This window comes from Sinohyriopsis cumingii, chromosome 9 (assembly GCF_028554795.1).
Source record: "Sinohyriopsis cumingii isolate HCF-2022 chromosome 9, ASM2855479v2, whole genome shotgun sequence".
Taxonomy (NCBI): domain Eukaryota; kingdom Metazoa; phylum Mollusca; class Bivalvia; order Unionida; family Unionidae; genus Sinohyriopsis; species Sinohyriopsis cumingii.
Genome location: NC_142969.1, coordinates 67621347 through 67647102, shown reverse-complemented (window position 1 = coordinate 67647102; position 25756 = coordinate 67621347). Strand labels below are relative to the sequence as shown.

Here is a 25756-nt window from a genome sequence, read left to right as displayed (position 1 = left end):
AAAAATGCCGAGATGAGTGTCTCCCACAATACAATATACTGTTGGTTACCTAGCCATATCGGTATTAAAGGTAATGAAAAAGTGGATCGCGCTGCTAAAATGGCCCTTACTCAAGAACCATCTGATTTTAAAATACCATATACTGATTTTAAACCTAATGTCAGAAAGGCCATACGTCAGAAGTGGGAGGCATCATTCCGTGATGCATTGAATAACAAACTGCATGCAATCAAGCCAACTCTAGGAGAATGGACTCCTTCCTACAGAATCATGCATAGAGAGGAGGTAGTCATTGAAAGAATCTGAATTGGTCATACTTATATCACCCACTCCCACATACTAAAAGGTGAAGACCCACCAGAGTGCGTTTCTTGCAATGAACCATTCACTGTCAAGCACTTATGATAGAGTGTTTTGACCTGCAACCTACGCGCGATTAGTATTACAATGTGCATGCCATGAAGGACCTTTTCGATGCTATAAACATGACTCGTATTATATAGTTCCCGAAAGCAGTGCATATTTACTCTAACTTTTATGCTATCACCTTGTGCAGTTTTATGCAACATATATACCGTCCCTTTTTAACACCTTTTCATCATTTTTCATTAATTTACAACAGTTACATCTCCCGTTGATCGGGAAGCTTTATTTTGCACCGTTACCATCTTGCCGTTTTAATTTCAATTATTCGTTCTTTATATCGCTGGTCGATATGAGACTTTTTATAATTTTTTTAAGATTGTACATATAACATTTTGTTTGGCGCTAAATAGCCTAACAGTGCTTATGCGCCGTTGAAAATAAAATCAATCAATCAATCAATCAGTTTGATAATACACTTAAAGCAGACAAGTGAGATATCAAAATATAATGGTTCCCTTAACAAATGGGGGGGGGGCAGAATCAGTTAGCTGATTCTTTTCCCCACTACTACCAATTAGTTCCTTAATAGGAATTGTCTCTTTGGTATTAAACATAAGGAAATACCATACACGGAACAGGCCATAAAATAAATTAGGGGTGCAGTGACAGAATCAGCTAGCTGATTATTTCTCCCTACAGCAGTTTGTCTCTTTTTATTAATGGACTCTTTCCTAATCTGCTTAATGCCCACATTTGAAATATAATGCAGGTAGTGGCTCACTTTAAAAAATCTCACATATGGTTTATTTCAAAGAAACCTTTACAATTAATAGAGGTTACAATTTTGAACTAACAGAATTTTTAAAAGTCGACACTTACATGGTATAACAGGGTTCATACGGTCTTTGACAGTTTGTGAAAAATGAGGTAGCATTTTCAAGCCTTGAAAGTTTGACAAAATTTAGCAGATGACCCTAAGGTCTTTAAATGTCTTTGAAAAATCAAACAAACCCAAACATTTTAATTTCTTTCCATAATCACAGATACAATTGTCTAAGGTTGTTAGATTCAAATGTAGTAAAGTAAAATGATGATCCATTCAGTTTCATCTCATCATTAAACAATATAGAATTTTGTATTCGTTATTTTCTCATATGACATAACTTGTATACAAAATATTAGCGAAAATAGGTCTTAGAAATCTATGTTTATGGTTTTTGAAAGTCTTTGAATTGATCATTCAGAATTCTGTATGAACCCTGGTATAAGACACAATTTTTAAATAATCTTCCTGGTTCTTCTCAGCAAACTAACACTACATTAAAAATGGGGACCTCATTGACTCCAATGGCCTAAGTGGTTAGAGTATTGTTACGCATTTAGGCTCGAATAAAAAGTAACACAGAAAGAGTGAAAATAACAAGCTTTTTAACATTTAACAACTAATTTATTTTCCTGGAAAAATTCTGTAAAAATGAAAAAGGAGAAGAATTTATGGTTTCAAGAATCAAATCCCAAAAATATCTAAGAATAATCCATGAATTAAATTGCAAAAGTCCTAGTAACAAATGTTCTAATAATTTCAAGTTCGAATCCTGATGGAAATTTTCCAAGATGGATGATGATGACGTATGCTGTAGTCAGTACTATGCTTAACTACAGTTTCTTGTAGAAATACAAATAATGGTACTCCGATGTTGGAAATCCAAATTAAATTTGTAAGAAATGTCTTTCCAAAATGTCTGTGTGAGAGCTTCTCAAAATATTTCCAGAGAAAAAAGAATCATTTTGAAATTTTACTTATTTGAAGAAAATTTTAACTTAAAATCTGGCTAGAGCAAAATAACTTGACATCAGTATAAAAAGCCCAAAACTGAAAAATCTCTCTCAAAGCATCTCTATTAAAACTAACAAATGTGTGTAATGGAAAAACCGGAATTGTGAAATCGAAGGGCTGGGGGGGGGGGCAATGATTGTACTTATGTCAAAGTACACCAAAAATAACCCTGCTGACAACCAATCATTTTACTCCAAGAATTAAAAAATAAAAAAAATTGTTTACATCTTAAATTATGTAGTCCCATCATGACCTTGGAAACAACCAATCATTTTAAAATAAAATAGAACTTGATTATGAAAGTAGCTACAAGTTCTGAAACAAGGTCAGAATTTAGATCAACACCTGGTGTTTATAAACTAACAGTCAAGGTAAAACAATTTTCTGAAAAAGTATCATCTCTAGTGAATAAATTTACATTATAATAGCATATAATAGAATAAAAAATGTAAAACTGACAAAAATTAAATTAAAATAAATATGAATTAAATCAGATATGCGTAACAGTATCCACCTGTGATGTGGGAGGTTGTGGGTCGAACCCCAGGTCGAGTCTTAACAAAGACTTATAAAAATGGTACTAGCATCTGCCTCACTTGGCGCTCAGTTTTAAGAGGTTAGTTCTAGGACTGGTCGACCTAGTGTCAGGATAATGAGACTGGGTGGGACTTAATGCTACGTCTGCAGGATGATGCATCAGTGCTCCACATCACTGTAAACTGCCACACTGCAGACACTGCAGCAATATGACTCAAAGCTACATAAAAAATCCAAAATTAACACACACACACACACAATTTAAACGGTCATTTGCAAGGTTTTGTAAATAAATTCTAGAGTGAGTGAAAGTATCAAAGGAAAAATATGCTTGGTACCTCAACCAATCATACTGGATATCTCCTTTGGAATTTGATCCACAGGTAGTATACATAATATACACATAAATGTAAGTAGACAACAGTGATGCTGCACCCATAATCTTGGCAACAGTTGCCAACACAGTATTTGATTCCATATGACTGTTCTGTGAATACTTATTTACATTGTTGTTGTGGCAATTGCTAAGCTTTTGAGTAACCATTATGGAATGCGTATGCCTGAAAATATTATTTCTGCAAATTTTGTAGCCATCTTCACTTAATGAAACTGCAAAGCTTATAGCTCAAAACATACAATTATCATCACCTCTTACAATTTGCAGAGATGATGAGAGAGATGAGAGAGGAGAGGAGAGGGAGAGAGAGGAAATGATAGAGAAAGACAAACATAGGAGAAAAGAGGAAGACTGTGGAGAGAGATTAAAACAGAGGAAGTGAGGGGAACACAAGGAGAAAGACAAAGAAAGAAACAGAAGACAGGAAGAAAAGAAAAAAGACGAGAGGGGTAGAAAGAAGAGAGAGATAAGAAAACAAAAATTTCAAGAGAGATGCACAAAGACTAAGAAGGAGAGAGACAAGAGACAGTTTATGCAGGGAGTAAAATGAGAGGATGAGAGAGGTAATGAAAGAGAGGAAAAAAAAGACAGGAGGCTATAAAGGTATAGAGAGAGAAGGACAGAGTAGATGACCGAAAGGAAGAGAGGTTGACATGGTGGAAATGAGAGGGGATGATAAAGAATACAAGAAAGAGGAAGGTCAACAGATAGGAAGAGAGAGAGAGAGGAAGACAAACAGCAGAGACAAAAAGAGAAAGACAGGAAACGGGAAGAAAATGAAGGAGAGAAAGAGAGAGGGAAGGAAAGACAGCGGAAGAGAGAGACGAAGAGAGAGAAAGACAGATTAATTAACTTAATACATGATAACAAAATTATTGGGGACAATCATATTTCTTCCAAGTGAGAACATAAAATAGTTATATTTCCTCATTTTATATTCCAATTATATATAAAACCCAAGCAAAGTAATAAAAACATAAACCCACTTCATGACAAAATAAGTATTAATATTTTATTTGATTAATATGGTAGTTTCTAACATTAATATTTAATTTAATATTGTTGGTTTTGAAAACAAATATATTCATTTGCAGGGGGAATCAGTTATGTATATGTAATCAATATGATGTGTCCTGTTAGTCTACTTCATTGTCATTCACTTGATATTAGGGAAAATTTTGTTGCTTTTGGCTTACCGACAGATACACCTAGTCAACCTCCATTGAATGTATTAAGACTGGTTTTTGTTTTACATGGTGTACATCATAGAATTGGATTTTATGTGCTCTCCAATCAAGAAGTTAGACTTTAAATGATTTTGATTTATAAAAGCAGGCTGGTTTTCTAATGTCTTTGTAAGTACATAATCTAGAACTCAAGATGTGCTAAGTAATTATTGCTAAAAATAGGTATGTTTGGGAGATCCTGTATATTTTTGCATGATTAACAAGCATTATCTTGTTCAAGCTAGAATGAAAGATTAATGGTAAATACATTATTTTGCAAACAATTTAGAAGTTAAATATCAACACTTCCATATATGATTTTTTAATAAAAACCTTACTACAATAAGTTTCAATAGAAAAAATCCTTGAAACGTCAGCTTATTTACAAGATTTTGCAAACTAAATATTTTGTGGAAACAACTAACATTTTTATTAGATATTGTTTATGCTAAATAAGAAGTAAATAATCACCTTTATAATTGCTAATTAAACTTTAATTTGGTTGAAAATGAGAGAGAGGATTTAAACAATCTTATGACAGTCAAAGTCCTTTGTAGCTTTTGTCTTCATGACATTTACAAATTTTATACATATTAACATAGTGAATTAAATTTAATTTATTCATCAATTAATGAATGTAATTTTGTGAAGTTAATAATTATTCATTAATAAGTGTGCTTATCAGTACATATAATTCAGTTATTTGATATTCTCAGAAAAATGTATGAGAATATGTGAACGAAAAAATATATGAATGAAGGTGAACATACGAAAACTCTTATTTTAGTTGGTGTGTTTTGGTAAGAACCAAATAATATTAATAAAAATCTTTTTAACACAGTTGGATGAAATAATTCAAACTATAGAAATCTGAAATAAATAACTCATGAAATTAAGAATATATCATGAATTATAATCTTGTAAAAATGAACTAATTGTACAAAATTACACAGGAAAAGTTCAAAAGTAAAACAACAATGAAACTTTATGGCAATCAGTTTGCCAAATACTATTTTTTAAGGGATGCATTGTGAACCTAAATGCTTGTGGAAATATTTACAGTAATTGTACCAATATAGATTACATAGTTCAGAGTGATGGGTGACATCAGAATCATAATGACAAAATGTCATGTGATATACACCTTGTTGCACCCATTAAAACCATAAAGGAAAGGTTTATACCGCTCTACTTACTATGGATTAAGATTCATTAAGATAGCATGGTCTCATCCCGGTAGACACTGTAGAGTCTAAACAAAGTAGACTGCTCAGTTGTAATATGGCTGTAGATACAAAGCGTTTACCAACATATGGTTGAAAAGACAAATGTCAGCAAATTCCTGAAGATACAAATGTCATTCACACTTAAAATGAAGTCGTAGTGACCTGTTTTCATATGACAGAATTACTCTCTGTGATATACCCATATTTTGAATTTCATAAATGTTACAGTTGATAATTATATCAAGTGTGAAGCAAATGTATAGTTCAAAATACTCTGTGTATGAAAGTTACAAAGACCTATCCTTCGTGTGGTTGAGCAACTCTCCCTGGGATGTATATATATATGCTAATTTTCATGTGTATAGATATAATAGGGCTTAACATATTTACCAGATAGTTAAGAAGACAAACAGTTCCAAAGCATGCAAACTAGTCAACAGTGACATATTTTTGGCATGGTGGAGTTATCATCTGTATTACTGATGCTCATGACAATGTGTGAGTGCAGGTGCAGTAGGGTCCATGGCATTGAAGGTGTAATGAACAGATAGCTGAAAATCCATATCTCTGAAGTATTAAATTTGGGTCACACTGATTAACTTTTTTAGACAAGACTGAAACATTTTCATTGTGGTATATCCATATGTCATAACAATTCTATAAACATCTCACATACCAAATTTCAAGAGTGAGTGTGAAATAGAGTTTAGCATAGCAAGAGTGTAATAATCACACAGCTGAAGCAAATAATGCTATTAAAGCATGAAAATGAAGTCACACTGACCTAATTTTAATTTTGGAATTGCTGAACTGCTTGGATTCTCCCTCAGATGCATCGATATACCACTTTTCATGAAACTAAATGATACTGGGTCAAAGATATTGAGGGCATAATGAACCAATAACAAGGAATCACATGTTGAGTTATTTCAATATTTTGCTTCTCACGATTTGCTAAAGACAGAATTCAGACTCACATAATTTCATTAATTGTACCTTAATGCCCCAAAATCCACTTGGTAAATCAGTTGTATTCTGCATGTGAGACATTAAACTTATCTTGATTTAATCTTCCCACCCGCCTACCTATCTATCTTTGAAATAAGTAAAGAATGAATGTTATGATGTATATTATAACTACAATACACCACCATTTATTACCTAAGTGTTAATCCACAGTGGCGTTTCAATAACTGTTTTGAAGGGACTCTAAAAGCACTTGGAACACTCAAAAAATGATAGAAGAAATATATATAATGCACTCTACTGGAACATGGTGGAGGGTAAAATTTTACTGTTCAAGTTTCATTTTCATGTTCTTCCTTTCATGTAGTCCAATGCAAACAGTTTGACTGACATATAACAATGGTCATACTGATCAGCACCATCTCTCAAATTTCACAGTCTACTTCCCTTGAGAGAACATGGTTAATTCCACATTTGTGTAATGTAATCATGATGGCAAGGCTTTATAGCCAACCAGGCCTTGATGATGTCCTATGGGCTATTTGTTTGCTACTAACAGTCTCTTACCAATGTTATGTTTCTTGGATGATTAGGATTTTGTTTAGCTGAAAATTTCTAGAATTTTTTTAATGTAACTTTATATGCATGTCACAACAAACTCGAGATAATGTTAAATAGGATTTTCATATATCCATATAATCAGACAAAGCAGTACAATGATATAATCTTTATATAGTCATTAGATTTGAGCACAAGGAAAAACATTACATGTACGTTGTTTGTGACACAGTTCTGTATGCACATAAGATTCACTATAATTTTCCTTGGTTAATTTTTGTGTCAACTGAATGAGTAATTAAACAAACTAACTGAATCTTGACTGAACAATATGTAAAAGGACTGTTAAATTATTTTAATAATTTTGACGTGTACAATCACGGAATAAATATAAATTTAAATAAATGTAAATTTAAAATGGGTCTGGCAATGTTATGAATTATATTATAATAATCTACTTATCAAATGCATCATAGAATAAATCTAAAATTTACATCATAAAAAATGAAAGTATCCTGTTGGCTAATTAGGCATTATGAAATTAAAAGTTGAAGCATGTTTAGCTTTTGGAGAAATTGGTTTAAGGAATACTTTAAAAGTGTGCACAATCTGTATGTTATCTTCACCACCTGTTAGGGAAATATATATTATTATGTTTACACCATGGTTCAATAACCATTGCACTACGCTCTTCCAGGCAATATGCTGATAATTTTTGGTTGCAAATAAATTACAAAATTAATTCCTTTCATGAATACACGTTTATTTTTTTTTCTCAACTGCACCTAGTATAACAATGCGAACACCAAAATGTATGTTGAGACAGGTTGTGAAAATTTATTTTGAATTGTTCATATCATATAAGCACCAGAACTGTATTACAGTGCACCTTACAAGTATACAAACAATACAAAGCCCAAAGCTTCTTCACATCTGGGAAGATAGGTTGAATTCCCTCCTGGTCAAAGTTCACAATTTAATAACATAATTAAAAAGTACTTTTAAACAGTCAAGACAGACATATAGTTGTCTCTGCTTTGCATAGAAAATGACATACATAGGATCATACAATTGATATTTGTGTTGCCTCCAAAGCTAAAGCACATCCATTTTTGTTGTCAAGCAGCAATTTTTTAAATTGCAAATTTATTTTCATTTTTGTTCAGTTTTGGCTATCAATAAAGAGACATCATCATGTCCAAGTTTTGAAAATTTTACTGAGCAGAATGGTCTGTAATGAATAAAAAAATATAAATTTCTAGATCGGTAAAAATATATTATCAAGATAATATTTGATCTAAATTATTGGTATTATTATACAATATGTAAGGACAATCCATCCATGCTAACTTAAATGACGATTAGTTTGCTATTATTCTCAGTGATAATTCCTCGGGTATATTCTTGAACTTAGTATTAGTAGTATTTCTCTCTCTCTGTCTGGCTGGACAGGATTGGTTGATAATGAATGCAAGAATTTTTGTATAGATATTTGAAAGCCGATCCTATTTGCAACTGTAAAAAGGACAGACATTGTTTTGAAAATACAGCTGGGAGATATCACATTGCTTACCACAATTACTCTATGAATGGTAAATAGTATAAACTCTTTGCATCTGATTGAACAAATATTAACCAGTGTGCAAAACACTCCAACTAGCAGTCAAAAATACCCACTTGTTAAGATCAACCTCCTCCCTCGTTCATGGCAGTAATTACCATATTTGAAAGTATGTGTAATACCCTACTGAAAATCACTTTAAGGTATACAAATGGTATTCATTTTGTTTATTACCCACAAACAGAACCATAATTAAGCATTAATGTAAAATTAATTGCTTATGCATGTGTTGAATTTCTGTAGGGCTGCTGTTCTCTATAGAGGGTTTCACAGTTACAACAGAGTTACTGATCATAGCACTTAAAACTACCTCCCTTATCTCCAATGCGCATCCCCACAAAAAATTCCAATTCTTGATAGTTCACAATTTTATACCATTTTACGTTTGGTTAGTGAAATATAAAGTCAGCAATAAGGAATCTTAGCTGTACTAAAGATCAATATGGTAAAACCATTGAATAAATTATGTGTCTAACATCTTTTGTTCATACTAGGAAAATAATTATAGACATTACATCAGATAATTAAATTCGGTGTCCATTTTAACATTTTATCAGATAAATAACATTTACTGTCCATACTTAAAAGATATCAAAATATTAAATTAAATACACTGTCCATATTTATTTAATACCAGCTAGATTCATCCATAATTTCAGATACATTTGTAGGAACATTTCACATTCTTGGCTGCATAACTTTAATGAAAACCATCTCAACAATTTGCATTTTTCATAAATTGATATATCCTTCTTTCTCAATATTTTCTCAAGGTTACTAGTTCGTTTATAACATGAGATAAGAAAGTTATAAAAAGAGTTTGATAAGAAAATTGTAACATGAATTCGATATGTCGGCTGATCTATAATACTAAATAATTTAAACTAGAACAGTTTTTAAGTGAAACACTGTATATTAATGTATTCAGAGGAATTTAACAAAGCAATAATTACATTAGCTATTATGAAGGTAAATGAGTGTAATTAATGCAGATGGAATATTTATTCATATTTGGGTGTAAATGTCATACATTATTCAGATTAATTAACATGCCTAATTACGTTTATTGTGTCATTTTCTTTTTGGTAGGAGGGGAGGGGTTCTTTCATCTTTAAACAATCAGAAAACTATTTCCATATATAAATACTTTTTCTTGCACTGTCCAGTCAAATATAGCCATGCATTCATTCAGCCTAATATTTAATTATTTACATTCCTTGCTGGTTTTCTCAAAACTAGGATCATCAAGTATCAGACGGTGCATGCAATAACTTTCAGCATAATTTTTCTTTGCTTATGGCGCTGCCTGTCACGGATCACTGCCATCTCACCTCTGTCTGCGTGAGTTCAGGTCCTGGGGTCTGCCAATGTGGATATGTGAGAAAGCTTGCCGGTAGCTTCTCATGGGTCAGTGGTTGTTTCCCGGGTTCTTCCTCCACCATTAATACTGGCTGCCATGTATAGCCTATCCTGTGCTGAAAACTGGCATTAAACCCTATAACAACAACATCAATTCTTCGCTAATGCTGACACATTGTAATAACTCTCAAGTTTGCTGGGGTCTTAAGACAACATTTCTGATTGCCATCAGAAAATTATTCTGGAACAACCTTCGTAAAATTAATTTAATTCTGTTTTACACTCCTTGCATTGAATATGTAAGTTTAAAAGACCCAATTATTTCACAGATTCCCTCCTATTACTTTGGTTTGCCTTTTAAATCAGTATTGATCCACGTGACCGGATGTAAAATTGTAGACAGTATGATTTAAAAGAGACTGTTTTGTAAGGACAATAATACATGGATACTCACAAATATGCATATTTGTTATCTTTATCTATCTGTCACTCTTTCTATCTTAGCACCATTATTTACTCGTTTTTAACCAGAAGTATGTTTATGTATTATACATATGCCAACACATTTATTCAAGCATATACATACCCATGCGCCAGATGAAATGATACAGGCAGACAGACAGGGAGACAGTGAATGCCACAAATGTCCTATACATGCATAGTGATGTTTCTCCAAATTGTATACTTTAAAAATTCCAATTGTTCAAGGAAAATGTTTTTAAAAAATCATCAAGGAGACTTGTACGTGTACCTGTCTGTTAAGGCATGGATGACATTTGTGCATTTTTAAAAGATATATCGCTCCTTGATATAACTCAAGCCATTTCATGAAAAATATAATGAACATTAACAGAAATGCAACAGTTAAAATCAATAATAGAAGACCCTTAAGAAGTTATAGCTTTTCTTGTTGTCGTCCAACCTCCACTAACAGAAATGATTAAAGCTGTACAAATATTTTCATTATTCTTCAAGAAAGGTAAATTGCAGTAACAATCTTTTTACACAGTGATACAATTTCGCACAATCAGATAATAGAAACTAGAGTATGAGGTAGTACTGGAAAGATAATGAAGTTCTGAACAGAGAACATTTATTTTAAAGCTGGGAACATCACAAGTTAGTGAGAAAAAAACAAAAGATGTAAAAACTTTTGATCAAATATTGATATAATTTCGTTTTAAGATATCGATCTTGCTTGCGGAATGAGAGCGGTCTGTCCCATTTTCTTGATTTACATATGGCATCTTTATTGAATGAACTGCCAGGAAGTGAGTTGCACCGAGATGCACTCTGGTGTTTTCCAGGGGAGATAATCATGAAATGGTCTATAGGACTGCAGACACTAATTCAACTGCCATAGTAAACCCATGCAACCACCATGATATTAAAAATTCAATAACTTTAAATTTCTGAATGTATATCAGCACAAATGCATCCTTTAAGTTCCAGCTTATATGTAGAGAAAAGCCATAGAGGTTTGAGGCATTTTATGGCTCTAAATTTGTTTGAAATGTGTTTTTAATTCAACACCAGTTAGTCAGGAGCTTCAGAAAGGAGTTTGCAAGTCACTTTCGTCTGTAAAAGGATTGAAATTCCATCAGTTAAATATTGTCTACTTTTTCAGTTACAACTAAGATAACCACTCAGAAGATTCCTTTGACTTAAAGTTTACTTTATCAGACAATCATGGCCAGCCAAAGCCATGTCTACAATAAAGTACATGTTTTGTTCATTAATTCCTAGACTGGTTCCAATTTTTAAGTATCATTAGTACAGTGAGTCATGGTACTAATTATAATGGAAGAAGGGGAACCAATTTAAAAATGGATGAAGATTACACAGGGTATATAGGTCTGGCCAGGATTGGTTGATACAAAAATACAATTTTGTAAAAAAGAATTGTTTGCAAGCTTATCCTATTTGTAGCAGAAAAAAGAGACTGTCTGTTACTAATGGAATTTCAGTCCATTAAATATTTGACTTAGAAAATTCATTACTAAAATTAGCACCCACTTATTTAGTGCAGAATTGTGTTTCAAAATCATGTAGATCCAAAATATGCTGTGAATCATTTGGCTTTCTCTACACATAAGCTGGAATTAAGGCTATTTCTATATTGATAGATTTGATCATGATCATTCAGATGTTTAGAGTCATTGAATTTTGTTGTATTATAGTGCTTCCATAGGTTTACTATGGGACCTGAATTAGTACTGCGAGTCCAGCAACATCTTTATTAAGACCACTATCATGGTGTAAATTTTCCTTCTGTCCAGTGATCACTTCATTGGCCTACTGGTTAGATTGTCCACCCCTGATGCGGGAGGTTGTGGGTTCGAACCTTGGCCAAGTCATACCAAAACTTATGAAAATGATTCTAAGAGCTGCCTTGCTAGGCACTCAGAATAAAGAGGTTAGTGTTATGACCGATTGGCTTGGTGTCTGGATAATTGAACTGGGTGGGACATGATCAGCATGTCTGCGGCATGATGCCCCAACTCTAGATATCACTATAAACTGCCATGCTGCAGATATCATAGTGATACGACAGCAAAATTGTTAAAACTTTGTTTAAAATCCAAACCACACACACACACACATCTTCTGTCCAGCAATACCAGGGCCAATACAGCCCATTACACGTGCTCAGTATTAGGCTTTTTTTAGCTCCATTTTGCAAGCCACTTTCATCATCCATAAGACTGCTTTTAGGAAACATAAGTATAATGGGTGCATGGTGGATTTTATTTAGAGAGGCATAAACCATCAGAGATATATCAACGTATTTGCAACATTGTGTTGCAATTTTTGGCAACTCTTTACATAATCCAAAGAATGACCATTTTCTTTCCTGATCTAGAGAGCCATATACCAGATATGAATAACCTTCATAGCCATATACTGCTGTGTCTTGGGTCAAGTGAAATGGTATATATAGGTTTTGTAAACAAAGTTCTCAGTCCTGATTTTAATATCAGTGTTAAGGAATCTATGATCAGAGTTTATAGTTGTGTTCAAACATCATTTGGATGGAAATATTTAAGTTAATTGTTGGAATTACAAAGTGCCGAGTGACTTTTTAGACTTTGAATTATTGAGAATTTATATAAAGACATTAAAAATATTGTTGCTCTTGCACATTGAAGATTATTTGTATTGATTGGGAACATTCTCTGTGTTTGCACTTGTGATAAAATGTTTAGGATTATTGGAGATTTAATTCGCAATATTTTAAGTTCTTCTTAAATTTTCATCCAGTAGCTTAGAGAAATACATTCCTTAATTTAAGGCCACAGAGTCATGACATTTCATAAGATATCAAACAATGCTAATTTTGCATACGGGTACGATGTTGATTTGTGTGAAATGATTGATGATACAGACTATCAAATAGAACTTGACAAATCTGGAAGTCATTGTAGTGATGAAAGATATATCTAAAGAAAGACAACAGTGGAACCAATCATGTCTCTATAATTCTCGTAAAATAGTTTCCTTCACAATTTTGTTCTTGTCATCTATCAAATAATTAGATGAAAGAGCTTTACACAGTTGTCTATGGCTATGACACGTCCATCCTTATTTTTATTGAGATATAGAAACTTCAGAAAATAGTATGCAAATTAAAACCTGTTGAAGAATATTATTTAACAACCTGACAAATAATTCAATCCAATCTGCATTCATATAGAATATGAAATCAGTATAATGGTAATATATTTTACATATTTAGATGATAAAAGACTGATAAATGCTATAATGATAAACTACAAAATAAATAATTTGCCCATTATCCCAGTTGTGTAAATTTGTAGTGTGAATGAAGTTTATTTTGCACAAAGCATGTGACATCTTGATCAAAAGTTTTCATTTCAAAATATATATTCTAATGACCCTAGTTTATATCAATGTTACTTCTAAGATACATTTAGTCACAAATATTATTACTATTTATTTATCATGCACTTTTAATATACTAAAAAACCAATATCATGCCTTAAGTATGTCTTTGTTTATATGCTTTGACCAAGAAATGACCAACATATGACAAAATAAAACAATATGTACCATGTTTAGTTTTTAATTTGAGGAGCCATACGAAACACAGGGTTAACCATTTGGAGAGGATTCTATTGTTCATTGATCTTTAAGTCAGTACTGAATAGTTAGACATTAGTGTGATATAAAACTGTTGTGTGTGTGTGTGTATATATATATATATATATATATATATAGTATAAATAATGAGCTAATCATGATGCAAAGTGCTGAATACAAATTATACAGTATTTTTACTAATTTATCATCCTGAAATTATTGTTTATGTCACCGTACTACATTTTCTGAACTGACTATATATTTTTTACAAACTGTTCAGACCTTATTGTTGGAGTGATTGTCAAAAACATCACAACAACAATCGTTGGGTCTCATTTGGTGCACAGTTATATAGACATGCAATGTAGTAAACCCAATACAGTATAGAACTCCAAAAGGCTATCTTGCATACACAGGGAACTCAAATAAAGGCTTTATAGCTGGACAGTTAGGTGGGGGTCTAAAAGCAATTAAATTTGACTGGGGTGAAAATCCTACTTACTGATAACAAGACTGACAGATCAAACAGACATTGGCAGTCAAGAGGCAGAATCAGAAAGACAGAGCTGTGGCTAGTCCTAGGAGAAGAATGGCATAAACCAAGGTTATACAAGACCCATTTAACAGTTTGAGCCTATCACATAGTCTACTTTCCTGGTGTACCTTGAAACTGAACGGGAATGAGGAAAGTGTGAGCAGAAGCAAGGGACAAGGAATTGCCAAGAAAACTTGCTGGAAATTAGATCGATCAGTGTGAGTATCCATATAGCTTTCATCTTCAACTAATTTTTCAATGAAACATTATGTTTAAAAGATACACAATATTTTAAAAATGGAAATAGTTGTATTAAAGTGAAGTAATTACTACTTGTACCATATCCATTTCTGTGGAAGTATTCCCTAGCAAAGTAAGTAAAAATAACTTCTATAGTAAATTTAGCACACACGTAATCACACATTATGCTCAGTTTGGTTTCATGTTAAATTTCATATAGTTTTGTACATTTGTGTTGTGGAATTGACCCTATGGTCACTTATTTTGATCATATGCAGATCTACCTTGAAGATATGTGTTACAATGTCTTTGTTCTCTTTCACTTTCTCTCTCACTTCTTTTTAAATTTAACATCTGAAATATGTTGTATCAGCTGTGTTAACATTAACTAATAAATACTAATATGTTAATTGAAACAAACATTGAATGTAAAATCAGATATAATGAGCAGTTGTAAGAAATAAGAACATTTTATCCATTGAACCAGTTATGTGTTCTCATCAATTGTAAAATAAACACATTGAGACAGGAATGTTTAAATTCTAAAATGAATACACACACACACACGTGTATATATATATATATATATATATATATATATATATATATATATATATATATATATATATATGGTATCTTAGTTTTCATCTAACACAGAAAAGGTGACATTGATATAGGCAGACCAGTAAAGAGTTTTTTTATATACAGATACGAATTCAAAAGCCTAATTCTGAGAGTTCCACCTACAACATTCATGATGGGAAAGGGCCACTAATTAAGAGCTGACATATATGAAAGAAAAATAGCATCCATGTTGAAAAGGGCTAGAGGTAATGTGAGAATACATAATTTATCAATCTGATTTAACACTATTGTTGCTTATATTTTATCTCAACTGACCAAAAGGCTATGTGGGTTTATGTAATGGTCCAGTGTGTGTTATTTATTTCACATCCCCTTGTGTCTTTCAACAGTAAGAAATTTGTTACTTTGGAGTCCATAGTTCTAATCAATTCTTTTTATATAAAACTTGGGTTTGGGGCTTAAATCAACATCTTGGATAAATCTAATAATGAGCAAAATCCAAGTATATACGTAAGGTGATCGTGCATCAGATTAGTTGAGTTTATTAACCAGCCTAAAAGCCATACTTGCAGAGTATAGATTAAAATCATTAGGTTGTCCTAGAAGTTTGATGAGTGTTATCCATCAATAATAATAAGGTGATCTTTCATCTGAATGAGCATGTTACCACCGCATGCAATATTTATACATATAGTGCAGTTTTTACTAAACTTAGAATACAGGCTTATATAAATGAGATCTAGATTGAAGAAGTGAACATGCACACAAAACACGAGGTTCTAACCACATGAAACTGTACTGCTGAGTCAAGTTTGATCAAACTTATCCATTGGGCTTATATAATCAAGCTTCACAATGATGCTTATTATGAGTGTGATAAAGGTATGGTAATGAAGTGACCTATCTGATTGGCAGAGTTTCTTATGACTTGCACAGCAGTGTGTATGATCCAATTTAGATCTAACTTGTTTAATTATCTGCTTGTATGTCTGAGTCTGAAAGCAAAATCTATGCATATAATGTGGTGGTCCTACATCTCACTAGCCATTCTTGCTACTGCTCTTAAAACTATTTGTCATTAATTTTATCAGACATGGTTAATAGGTTTATCTCATCAAGATATAGCAAAAGAACAATTTTGTAAACAATATTCATGCATATTAAACTCAAATTCTGCATCTGATTGGCTGGCCTTGCAAATACCATAAGGGCTCTATTTCTGACAAAAAGATTAATTTGATCTAATGTAGCAGAAATGCTTATATGATCAAAACATTGAACGTATTTGATAACAAATAAGAAATAGTTTTTCATGTAAATTTGATAAACATTAATAAATAGGTTCATATCAATAAAAGCTTGGAAGAGTTTGATTACATGCGAGACCATCACATATTAATCATGCTTTATTTAGAGAATTATTTTCGTCAGGATTTAGTAAAATAGGTAAAATCAATATGGATTGGATTTTTTATGGTACAGCAACACTAGTTGTTTACTGAGTACTGAGGGAATTGGAGTAAGGCAAGTGTACACTGCAGTAGGTAACCTGGTTGATTTGATAAAAGGATTTGAACACAAACATTTGTATCCAAAGCCTAGCATAAAAACATTGATTCACTGCAGATCCTGCCCACATTAGTTACCTTTTAATACATAAAGATTTTGGGTTTTTATATCACAAATCACATAGGGATTAAAATTAAAATCATAAAATACACAATTAGAAAATAAAATAAATTTATTCTAGAAAGAAATATTGCATGCAACTCTGTGACACAAATGAAATTAACGAGAAAACACTTAAACAAATGGCTAAAATTACTCATCTGGCTGATATAACATAACAGTTGGGCCAATTCACTATGGAGTAGTCAGGTATATCTAGTATTGTAAGAACAGAACCTAAACAATAATCTCCAGACTTTTATCAAGTCAATTGCATACTTAGGTTTGGAATGTATTACATGGGAATTATGCTAATTTTTAAAGATCAAAATGTACCTGCATGTTTTGAACCTACCAGAACCAAACAATCTCAGATTTATGCAGCTGCTTTTGCTCATCACAAACATAATTGGGAGTATAAATGCTAACCCCACCCTCTAGCACACATTTAAGATTTTTAGAGTTTTTAAATACAGTCATCTAATTATGTTTCATTACATTGGTCAATAATTAGTCACATGTGATGACACTTGTAATTAATCAAACCGCAGCCACTGACGGCAGACAAAGCACTGATATTTATATGGTAGTGTCAATATCCAGTCTGTCTGCTGCACAGTTAACCTGCCCATTAAAATGACAACATATGAAACAAACTGGACAATTCTGAAAGCCTTGCATTTGACTTTATCTATCACTATGGTAGAACAGAACCTGAGTTGAAGAGCTTTTACTGAAAGACCTTGACATCAAACCTAATAATAACTGCACTACTTATATTATGGATACTTAACCATTCTCTCAGTTTCAAACTGGGCATTCCATCACATGGGGTTCTAAATGTAAACCAAGTGTAACTGATATCCTAATGAACTGTAAAGACCATGGCAGCACAACAGCAGGGGACCAGATATGTCCAGATCCAGGAATCATAGTCCAGTTTCAAACTGAGAATGAGCCACATAACAATTACACATCTATTAGAACTTAAGTGATGAAGATAACTGCATTATTAGTAATCATCCTCCTCCACATCATCATCATTATTGAGATGCATCATTTATGTTTTATTGTAAAATAGTTTATGCAACATCATTCAGTGACGACCTTTGCTGCCAATTTACCAGTGAACCATTTGTTTCAATGAACGTATTTTATGTTGTAACAAGGAGCATCATTTAAACATTATGATACATATCATACCTGTATATGAAATCTTAATACTAACACTTATACTTGCAATACTACTACTAATAAAAACACCTGCATTGATAATTTGATATTGTTCAATTGGACTTGTATCTAAATGATCACCAGCTGTGTGAAAAGACATATTTTAATATATAGATATTGAATGGAATACTAGTTACCACAACTATAAATGATCTATTATTATTTTTAAACAATTTATATTTGCAGTGAAAAATACTTTTGCATTATCTTCTCTTAAATTTCATTTATAGGGCAGTATACTCTGCATTCATTACATTACTGAAATGGTTAATAGTACAACAACAAATACTGCAACTTCCAGAACTACAAAAATCAAAAGCTATAGACAAAAAATTCCTGATATGTATCAACAATTGTCACTTTATAGACAAAACCTTAAAGATTTAGGACAGGATGTTAACAAATTAGATATTCAAGTTAAAAAGAAAAAAATACAAGGTAAGCTTCCTACCAAAAAATCAAACAATAACAGTGAAAAGCATATAGGGTTTTCACTGGGACAGTGGCCATTTGTGGACAGTCTCTAGTTTAAGAGCAGCCTCAACAAGATGCTACTAAAAGTGCTGCTATCATTGATCATGTCTGTACTAATAAACCTGAAAACATAAGTGAAATTAATGTGCCAGTGTATGCACTGAGTGACCACTACCCACATGTTGAATAACCATGATGGTCTTTGAGACTATCCTATTCTTGGGGATCAGCCTTAAGAGGGGATCAAAATTATAATATACAAATATTTCAATTACAATGACATATTTTAGTATTTTAACACATTACAAGTTAGAACTCACTGGTCATAGTCCTGAAAGGTAGGGGTCAGGAGGTTTCAGTAATGTAATAAAAAAGCACTAGGATTGTCCATGGTCAGCCATAGAAGTAGCTCCCATTTTCAAATACCAATGGAAGGCTTGGGGAGCTTTTGACTTTCATTGGATTTAACACTTACGTAACTGAAGACCACTATTTGACATCTCAATTGAACTGACTGTACACCATTATCATGGTCTCTTCCAGTGATGCCAAAAGAGCTGTTCAGAAACAATGTTCATGGCAGTTCATGCCTGCATCCTCTGGTACGAGAGGCCAGTGTACTAACCATCTGATCCCCACCATATAATAGTTAATTTGCTGCATCCACAATTACAAGAAAACAAAAATGCCACGTGTCTTATAAGATCCTACTTAAGAGTGATCAACTCATGCAGAGAAGCAGTGTACAGGATATTCTTTTTTGATTTTGTTTATGTAAGGGAATTTCATTTGTGACTGAATTTACCTCTACATGTCTGAATTTACCTCTACATGTCTGGATGACTGTATTATTTTATCATTATTTACACTTTGCTTGGGATAGATGAGTCTATAACTCATTTTATTAACTTTATGTTTTAGCTTTTGTGTTGTAGTTTGTTATAGTCTATAGCATAAAACTGAGAAAACATTGTGATGAGAAGAAACAGTTATATATAATATTTCCCAAAATAAATTTTTATTCCTCTAATATTTGAAAATGTTAGCAAACAAAACAGAGCATGTGTCATTCAAGCTAAAACTTTCTGTCATGCTTTCTTTGTCATGATAGTTTCATATGCATATAATTGTTAGGCATGGTTTATGGATCCAGAGTTTTACTGCAAAGATGTCAAAATATATTCATATTGTATGTACCGCCTTAATACATGTCACATTGGTTGCCTTGGGTTTTCTGGTGGAGCTACCAGTATAATTTAGAAATGACTGACTTCAATTAATAAATGTAAGGTTGTTTGGCAACACAATTGTTTTGATAAGCTTGTTCGCTTATTGTGATTTATGTGCTTTCTTATCATTCTATGATTGCAAATGAAAATAAGAGTTTTTCTTCTATCACTCGTTGTATGTCAAATACAGTTTATCAATACCCAATACCAATAATAAAAGATTATTTAGTGCTAAGGGTATGAAAAAACTTGAATAATACTGATGGTATGATGTGATCCTATACTGTATATTGATTCATTGACTGTCATCAGCACAAGACTATTCATTTCAGGTACCAACACCATATTTAAGAAATATGGACATAAAAGTCAATAGACTTTCTTTTATGAAAACAGTTGTATCTTTAAAGTAACATTAATCTACAGGGCATAATGTACAAAGGTTAATTTGTTAGTAAATAATTTATTTTCCAGTCCCAACGAACAAGAAGAAAATGATTTGTCAATTATGATTTTGTTTGTAGGCAATCTCTCCAAAAGCTATTGGGCTGGTAGAGTACAATGCTGATGCAATCTACATGGGACTACTGGAGGGTCAAGAAAGGACATACTGCAAAAAGCCATTTGGGAAACTTGAGAATGGAAATTTTGAATTTCGGTTTGCTGATGGCATAGAAACATTAAATATGAAAGATATCCAGAAAATCAAAAAAAAAAAAAAAAGATTTTTAATCAACAAGTTTGAACTAGAGGTAGTGAACAACCAAATATCTGTTATGGAAAAGGAACATGAAAAAATAAAGGAAGCAGTTACATTATACATTAAAAGCTAAACACAGGTATGAATTATTGAACCACTCTCAAGAGCTTCATTGGTTGGATCTCTTAGGTAAGACCTGCCTCCTTACTGCATCCTCTCTCCTTTTAGCTAAGGAGTTTTAATTTGGGTGCACTGGATTTGACTGGTAGTAATAGTTCTTCTAAGTATTATGACTGGGTGATTATTATTGAAGAAACATTATTCTAGAGCTGAATCGTTATTAATGGGTAAAACAGCATCTCTCTATAGTCACTAGGTCACATCATTTATTTTTAATTATAACAAGACATGTTTTTAGAGTGTTTAAAAATTTAAACATTTAACCACTTGCCTTTAAATCACGAAAGTTGAACCTCAGGCGATCTTTGAAATGGAATTTTCAATGCTGATAATATATGGAATATATCCCGATAAAACTGTGTTAAGATTTAAATATGTTACAACATATCACAATTTAGAAGCAAAGTTTTTACATAATTATGAACATGTACATTGGAACTTGAAACAAAAATATCATTGTTTGTGTTTCCTACTATATTTCAAGCTTGTGTCACATTTCTTATGTGATGTCAGATTTAAAAATAAAATTGATTACATACTTGATAATATGCTTACTTCTTATTACTCTATCTGACCTAAGTACTATCATCCAATATGTGCCGCCTATCCCTTTTTATGAAATATTCAAATAAAGACATAATATCAGTTGAACATTTTTTCCTTCATTCATTTACATTCTTACTGCATAGACAATTTGTTGGTTGAATAGATTATACATGTTAGCTGTACTGTACTTTATTTCTGTGCTGCAAAGGTTTATGACTTATTGAAGGTCAACGCCAATTAAGTCGTTCCTTACAAAGATTTATATACAGGAACATACTGGTCAAGTGTATGGAATTTTAAATGTGCACAAGTTATGTCATCACACGATTTTATAGCAAACTTTACAAAGCACTACCTGAAATAAAACAATTTCAGAAAGTTCTAAAGTTACAGTTAAAATAAGGATATTTAAAGGCCATATGTTATTTTTGTTAAAAATGTGGGTATTTAATAGCAATGTGGTATTATTTTTTAAAATCTCTATTCATGTCCTCTGGATTACAGCTCAGAAAATGTGTATTCACTAGACAGTATTCTGATTACACATTTATGAATGGTAGGGTTGGCACACATTAGAATGACATGGTGGTGGGTGAAGGTCATGAATTTATGTAAAAAATATAATCTTATAAAAATCACTGGGATGGTTTGGTATTTTGTCATTCATTAAATTTTGATGTTACACTTAAGTTCTGTAATCTGTTATATCCATTGTAAAATAGCATGCAGCAATGAGTAGTCCATCATAAGGATCACATGTGTTCTTTATAGGTCGCCTTATACACAAATGAGCAATGCGCAAGGATTTAAGAGAAAGGCATGATACAACAGAATGAGAGAGAGAAAGTAAATGAGAGAGGAAGGCAGCTAAGAGAGAGAACGGAAAGAAATAACAGTCGGCCAAAGACATATAAGTAGATGGATAGGTAGATGGGTAGATAAGAGATCAGCAAGACATTGCACATTGCAAGATTACAATAAATTGAACTGTATATGCAATAAATGTAATTAAAGGCAGTTGTTAAAATCAGTCAGGCAGTTGAGATTACAAGCAAGTCTTATTAAGTGTGGTTGAAGAGTTCAGGGATGGGAAAAGAATCATGCTTAGAGAATCATGGTCACAGTACACAAGGATCTATGGAAGCAAAAACATCTGCAGGCAAACTTAATAGAAAATTGAAAGGGGAAAGGATGACTTTTTATAAGCAGGTGGCCACAAAACCAGGTTTAGACAACTTATTACCAAACTCGACTTGCAATTAAAAGGGTGCCCTACAGCACGAGTCTACTGTATAAACACTTGTTAAGAAATACAGTAACATTATTTTTTTTTATCATTCCAAGCTTTTATTTCAATACTTCCAAACATTGGCTAATCATTCACTTATTCAAAAATGTATTTCATTTCTTTGATTCACACCTTCAGTTTATGACAATTGTTTTTGCGGTTATTAAATAAATATTTGCTAAACATATATTTCTCCAAAAATTGGTTTCTACCTAAGGCCATACATATACGTTATGGTACGAGACTCTGAGGTGGATAGCTATTTTTGGCGAATTATACAGCTTTTACACTTTTCAATTCTAACAGCCACACATGCAATGTTTGCTTAAAGCTGTTGCTGACACTAGCCAAATTTTGGCTAAGCAGTGATTTATCCAAGATGTGGTTTCTGTCTAAAAGTCATACATGTACATTATGGAAAGGGACAATGTTGCAGAGAGCCAAATTTGGGCTAATCAAAGTTACCTAGATATTGGTTTTGTACAACCACACATGTGGGTTATACTAAGAGGCATTGCAGACACTAGCCAAATTTTGGCTAAGAGTACATTTATCCAAAATTTGGTTTCTACCTAAGAGTGTGAAGAACATGTTTGAGGAAATAGCTAAATTTTGCTAAATGGACATTAGTTGTGAACCAGCCTCACTCAGCAAGGCAACAGGATACCTTAGCCAAATTCTGGCTTATTTAAAACCTGCCTAGCTCCTCCAACATACAGTAAAGGTACTGAATAGTTATAGGCCAGATATTGGTCAAAGATTCTCAGTATGTGCCTTTGTTACTTTGGGTTAAGAGATTTTACCCCACAGTAGAGGCCTGATTTGATTAAATAGAAAAACTCAAGTGAAATCAGAAGGTGTTACAAGTTAAACTTGAAAACTAAATTACAGCATGTGGACCAGGATGAGTGTCATTTTCCCCGCCTCATCTTCATGTTATAGTTTGTGTCGTAAACCCCATTCTAAAACATTCAAAGTTTCCTAAAATTGTTTTAGTAAAGAATACAATGAGTTCCCTGTGCAAAAAGCAGTGTCCTGAACTCAGGTGCAGGTAAACATGTTTACCTAAAAGTAAGAATAATCTTTTTGTTTAATCATATACGTTTTATGATGTTTAAGACAGTTATTCAGGTACTCCAAATTGACAAAGAGGAATCTCCTAAAACAAACTGAATATACACAAAGCGTCTAAAAACAATACTTTTGAAACCTTAAGTATAATGGGAAGGCAATGAAATACAGTTTAAATGTCAATATTTGTCAGTGATGGAGGGTTTTTGTTTTGGTACAACGTTGTAACGGAGATACATGTGGATTTCAGTATCTCAGGTTTTTAATTTTAAAAATAGGATGCATTTGACTATCTGCTTATTTTCAGAGCTAGTCCAGGTTGTGGAAGGTCACTGTGGTGGATACCCAGGATTGTGTTTTCCATCCCTGAAAGGAGATCCCAACATCCCAGTTTTCGCTTTGGATATAGACTTTATGCATCCTTGTCTAGTCAGGTAAGACATTATTATTATTATTAATTATTATTATTATCATCATTATTATTATTATTATTATTATTTCAAGTATGTAACTGAAAACTATAAAATTGTCCAGGGTCAGATGTTATAATGAACATATTACATTGGATTTGGTTGTATATGAGACAGAATTAATCTATTTCGATTTTGTGAATTTCGGAAAATTTCAGACTAAATTGTATTTCTCTCTGGCAGTTGAATTGCAGTCATCATTTGTCGTTTTTATTCTTGCTTCCTGGTTGGGTATGTGATGTTAAGCGTTGAGGGTAAAATATACTTTTATATGAATGACATTGTTATTGATAATCTCAGCAGCAGATTCCGGTTTGCAAGAAAAACGTCATATATTTAACAGTGATCAAATTTACATCTTTTTTAGATTGAAACCATCTGCAAACACAGGTCCAAAGATAGTGTACATTCCATCCAGTCTAACATAGAATAATTCCTCAACTTTAGATACATAATAGTATGTCAATGATTTGACCACAAACTGACATGATAAGTCTAAATTTTGTTTCTTTCGTCAAAATGAGAAAATAAAACAAAATCTCCAGGATAAATGAGCAGTGAACAAAATGCTCAGCATCGATTGTATATCTTCCGCAACGTTATATGGCAACTTATATTTTAATATTTAAATTTAGAGAAAATTACACCAGTGTATGTTTACCATGACATTTACACTTCTTTTGAGATATAGGACCATAATTAGCCTGACTGCCAGGTGCCGCGCTTATAAAGATGGGTGGTGGCCATGATGTTCAATGTGCCAATACGTATTGTTTTGACATCAGTTATGCATATATTTGATGAAAATGTTATGAACTGGGAAACAAAACAATCAAACTCCTGCCTAAAATATGACATTAATTATATCAGTATTTAAAAGCCCACCTGGTAGTTCATGATTATATTAGTATTTAAAAGTCCGAATACGAGCTAATATGAATACATTTCTTTTTTCATATTTATTTTAGTTTATTTTATTTTGCTTTATAAATGTATATGTATTGTTGGGTGTTTTTTATTATTTTTGTTGTTGTTTTGTTTTGTTTGATTGTTTTCATTTTGTATAGATTTCATTTGTTTTTTATTTTAGCTACTCAGGACTTGCCTATGAACTATGTATTGAGATTTGAAGAATGTGTTTCATTGCATCAAACGGTCACAGCTTGATTGCGCCTCTCAAAGTTGGTCAATGCCAAATGTCTGTACATACTATAATCAGGGCAACACGGTTCTTACGGTCTTATCATGTGATACCTAAACCGATGGAAACTAGTCTTTAAATCTGAAAAGTAGCTATCCGCAAAGAACCACAATGGTAAAGTAGTACCCACAGGTATAATCGG

The 25756-nt window shown here is 32.5% G+C and overlaps 1 protein-coding gene across 10 annotated transcripts in view; it reads left to right on the top strand.

Moving 5' to 3' along the window:
• LOC149791957 (uncharacterized) overlaps window positions 1-25756 on the top strand; it is a 153420-nt gene that overhangs the window by 28815 nt on the left and 98849 nt on the right. For 9 of the 10 annotated variants that reach the window (XR_016423457.1, XR_016423458.1, XM_089970474.1 and 6 more), the window contains one exon: window positions 24251-24377. Coding sequence is in view for 8 of the 10 variants with exons in the window: in XM_089970474.1 (XP_089826600.1) it covers window positions 24251-24377 (127 nt within the window). In the remaining 2 variants the exon portion in view is untranslated. Of the gene's footprint in view, window positions 1-15685; window positions 15800-24250; window positions 24378-25756 lie in introns of those variants that run through there. The other variant, XM_089970475.1, reaches the window with a different exon arrangement.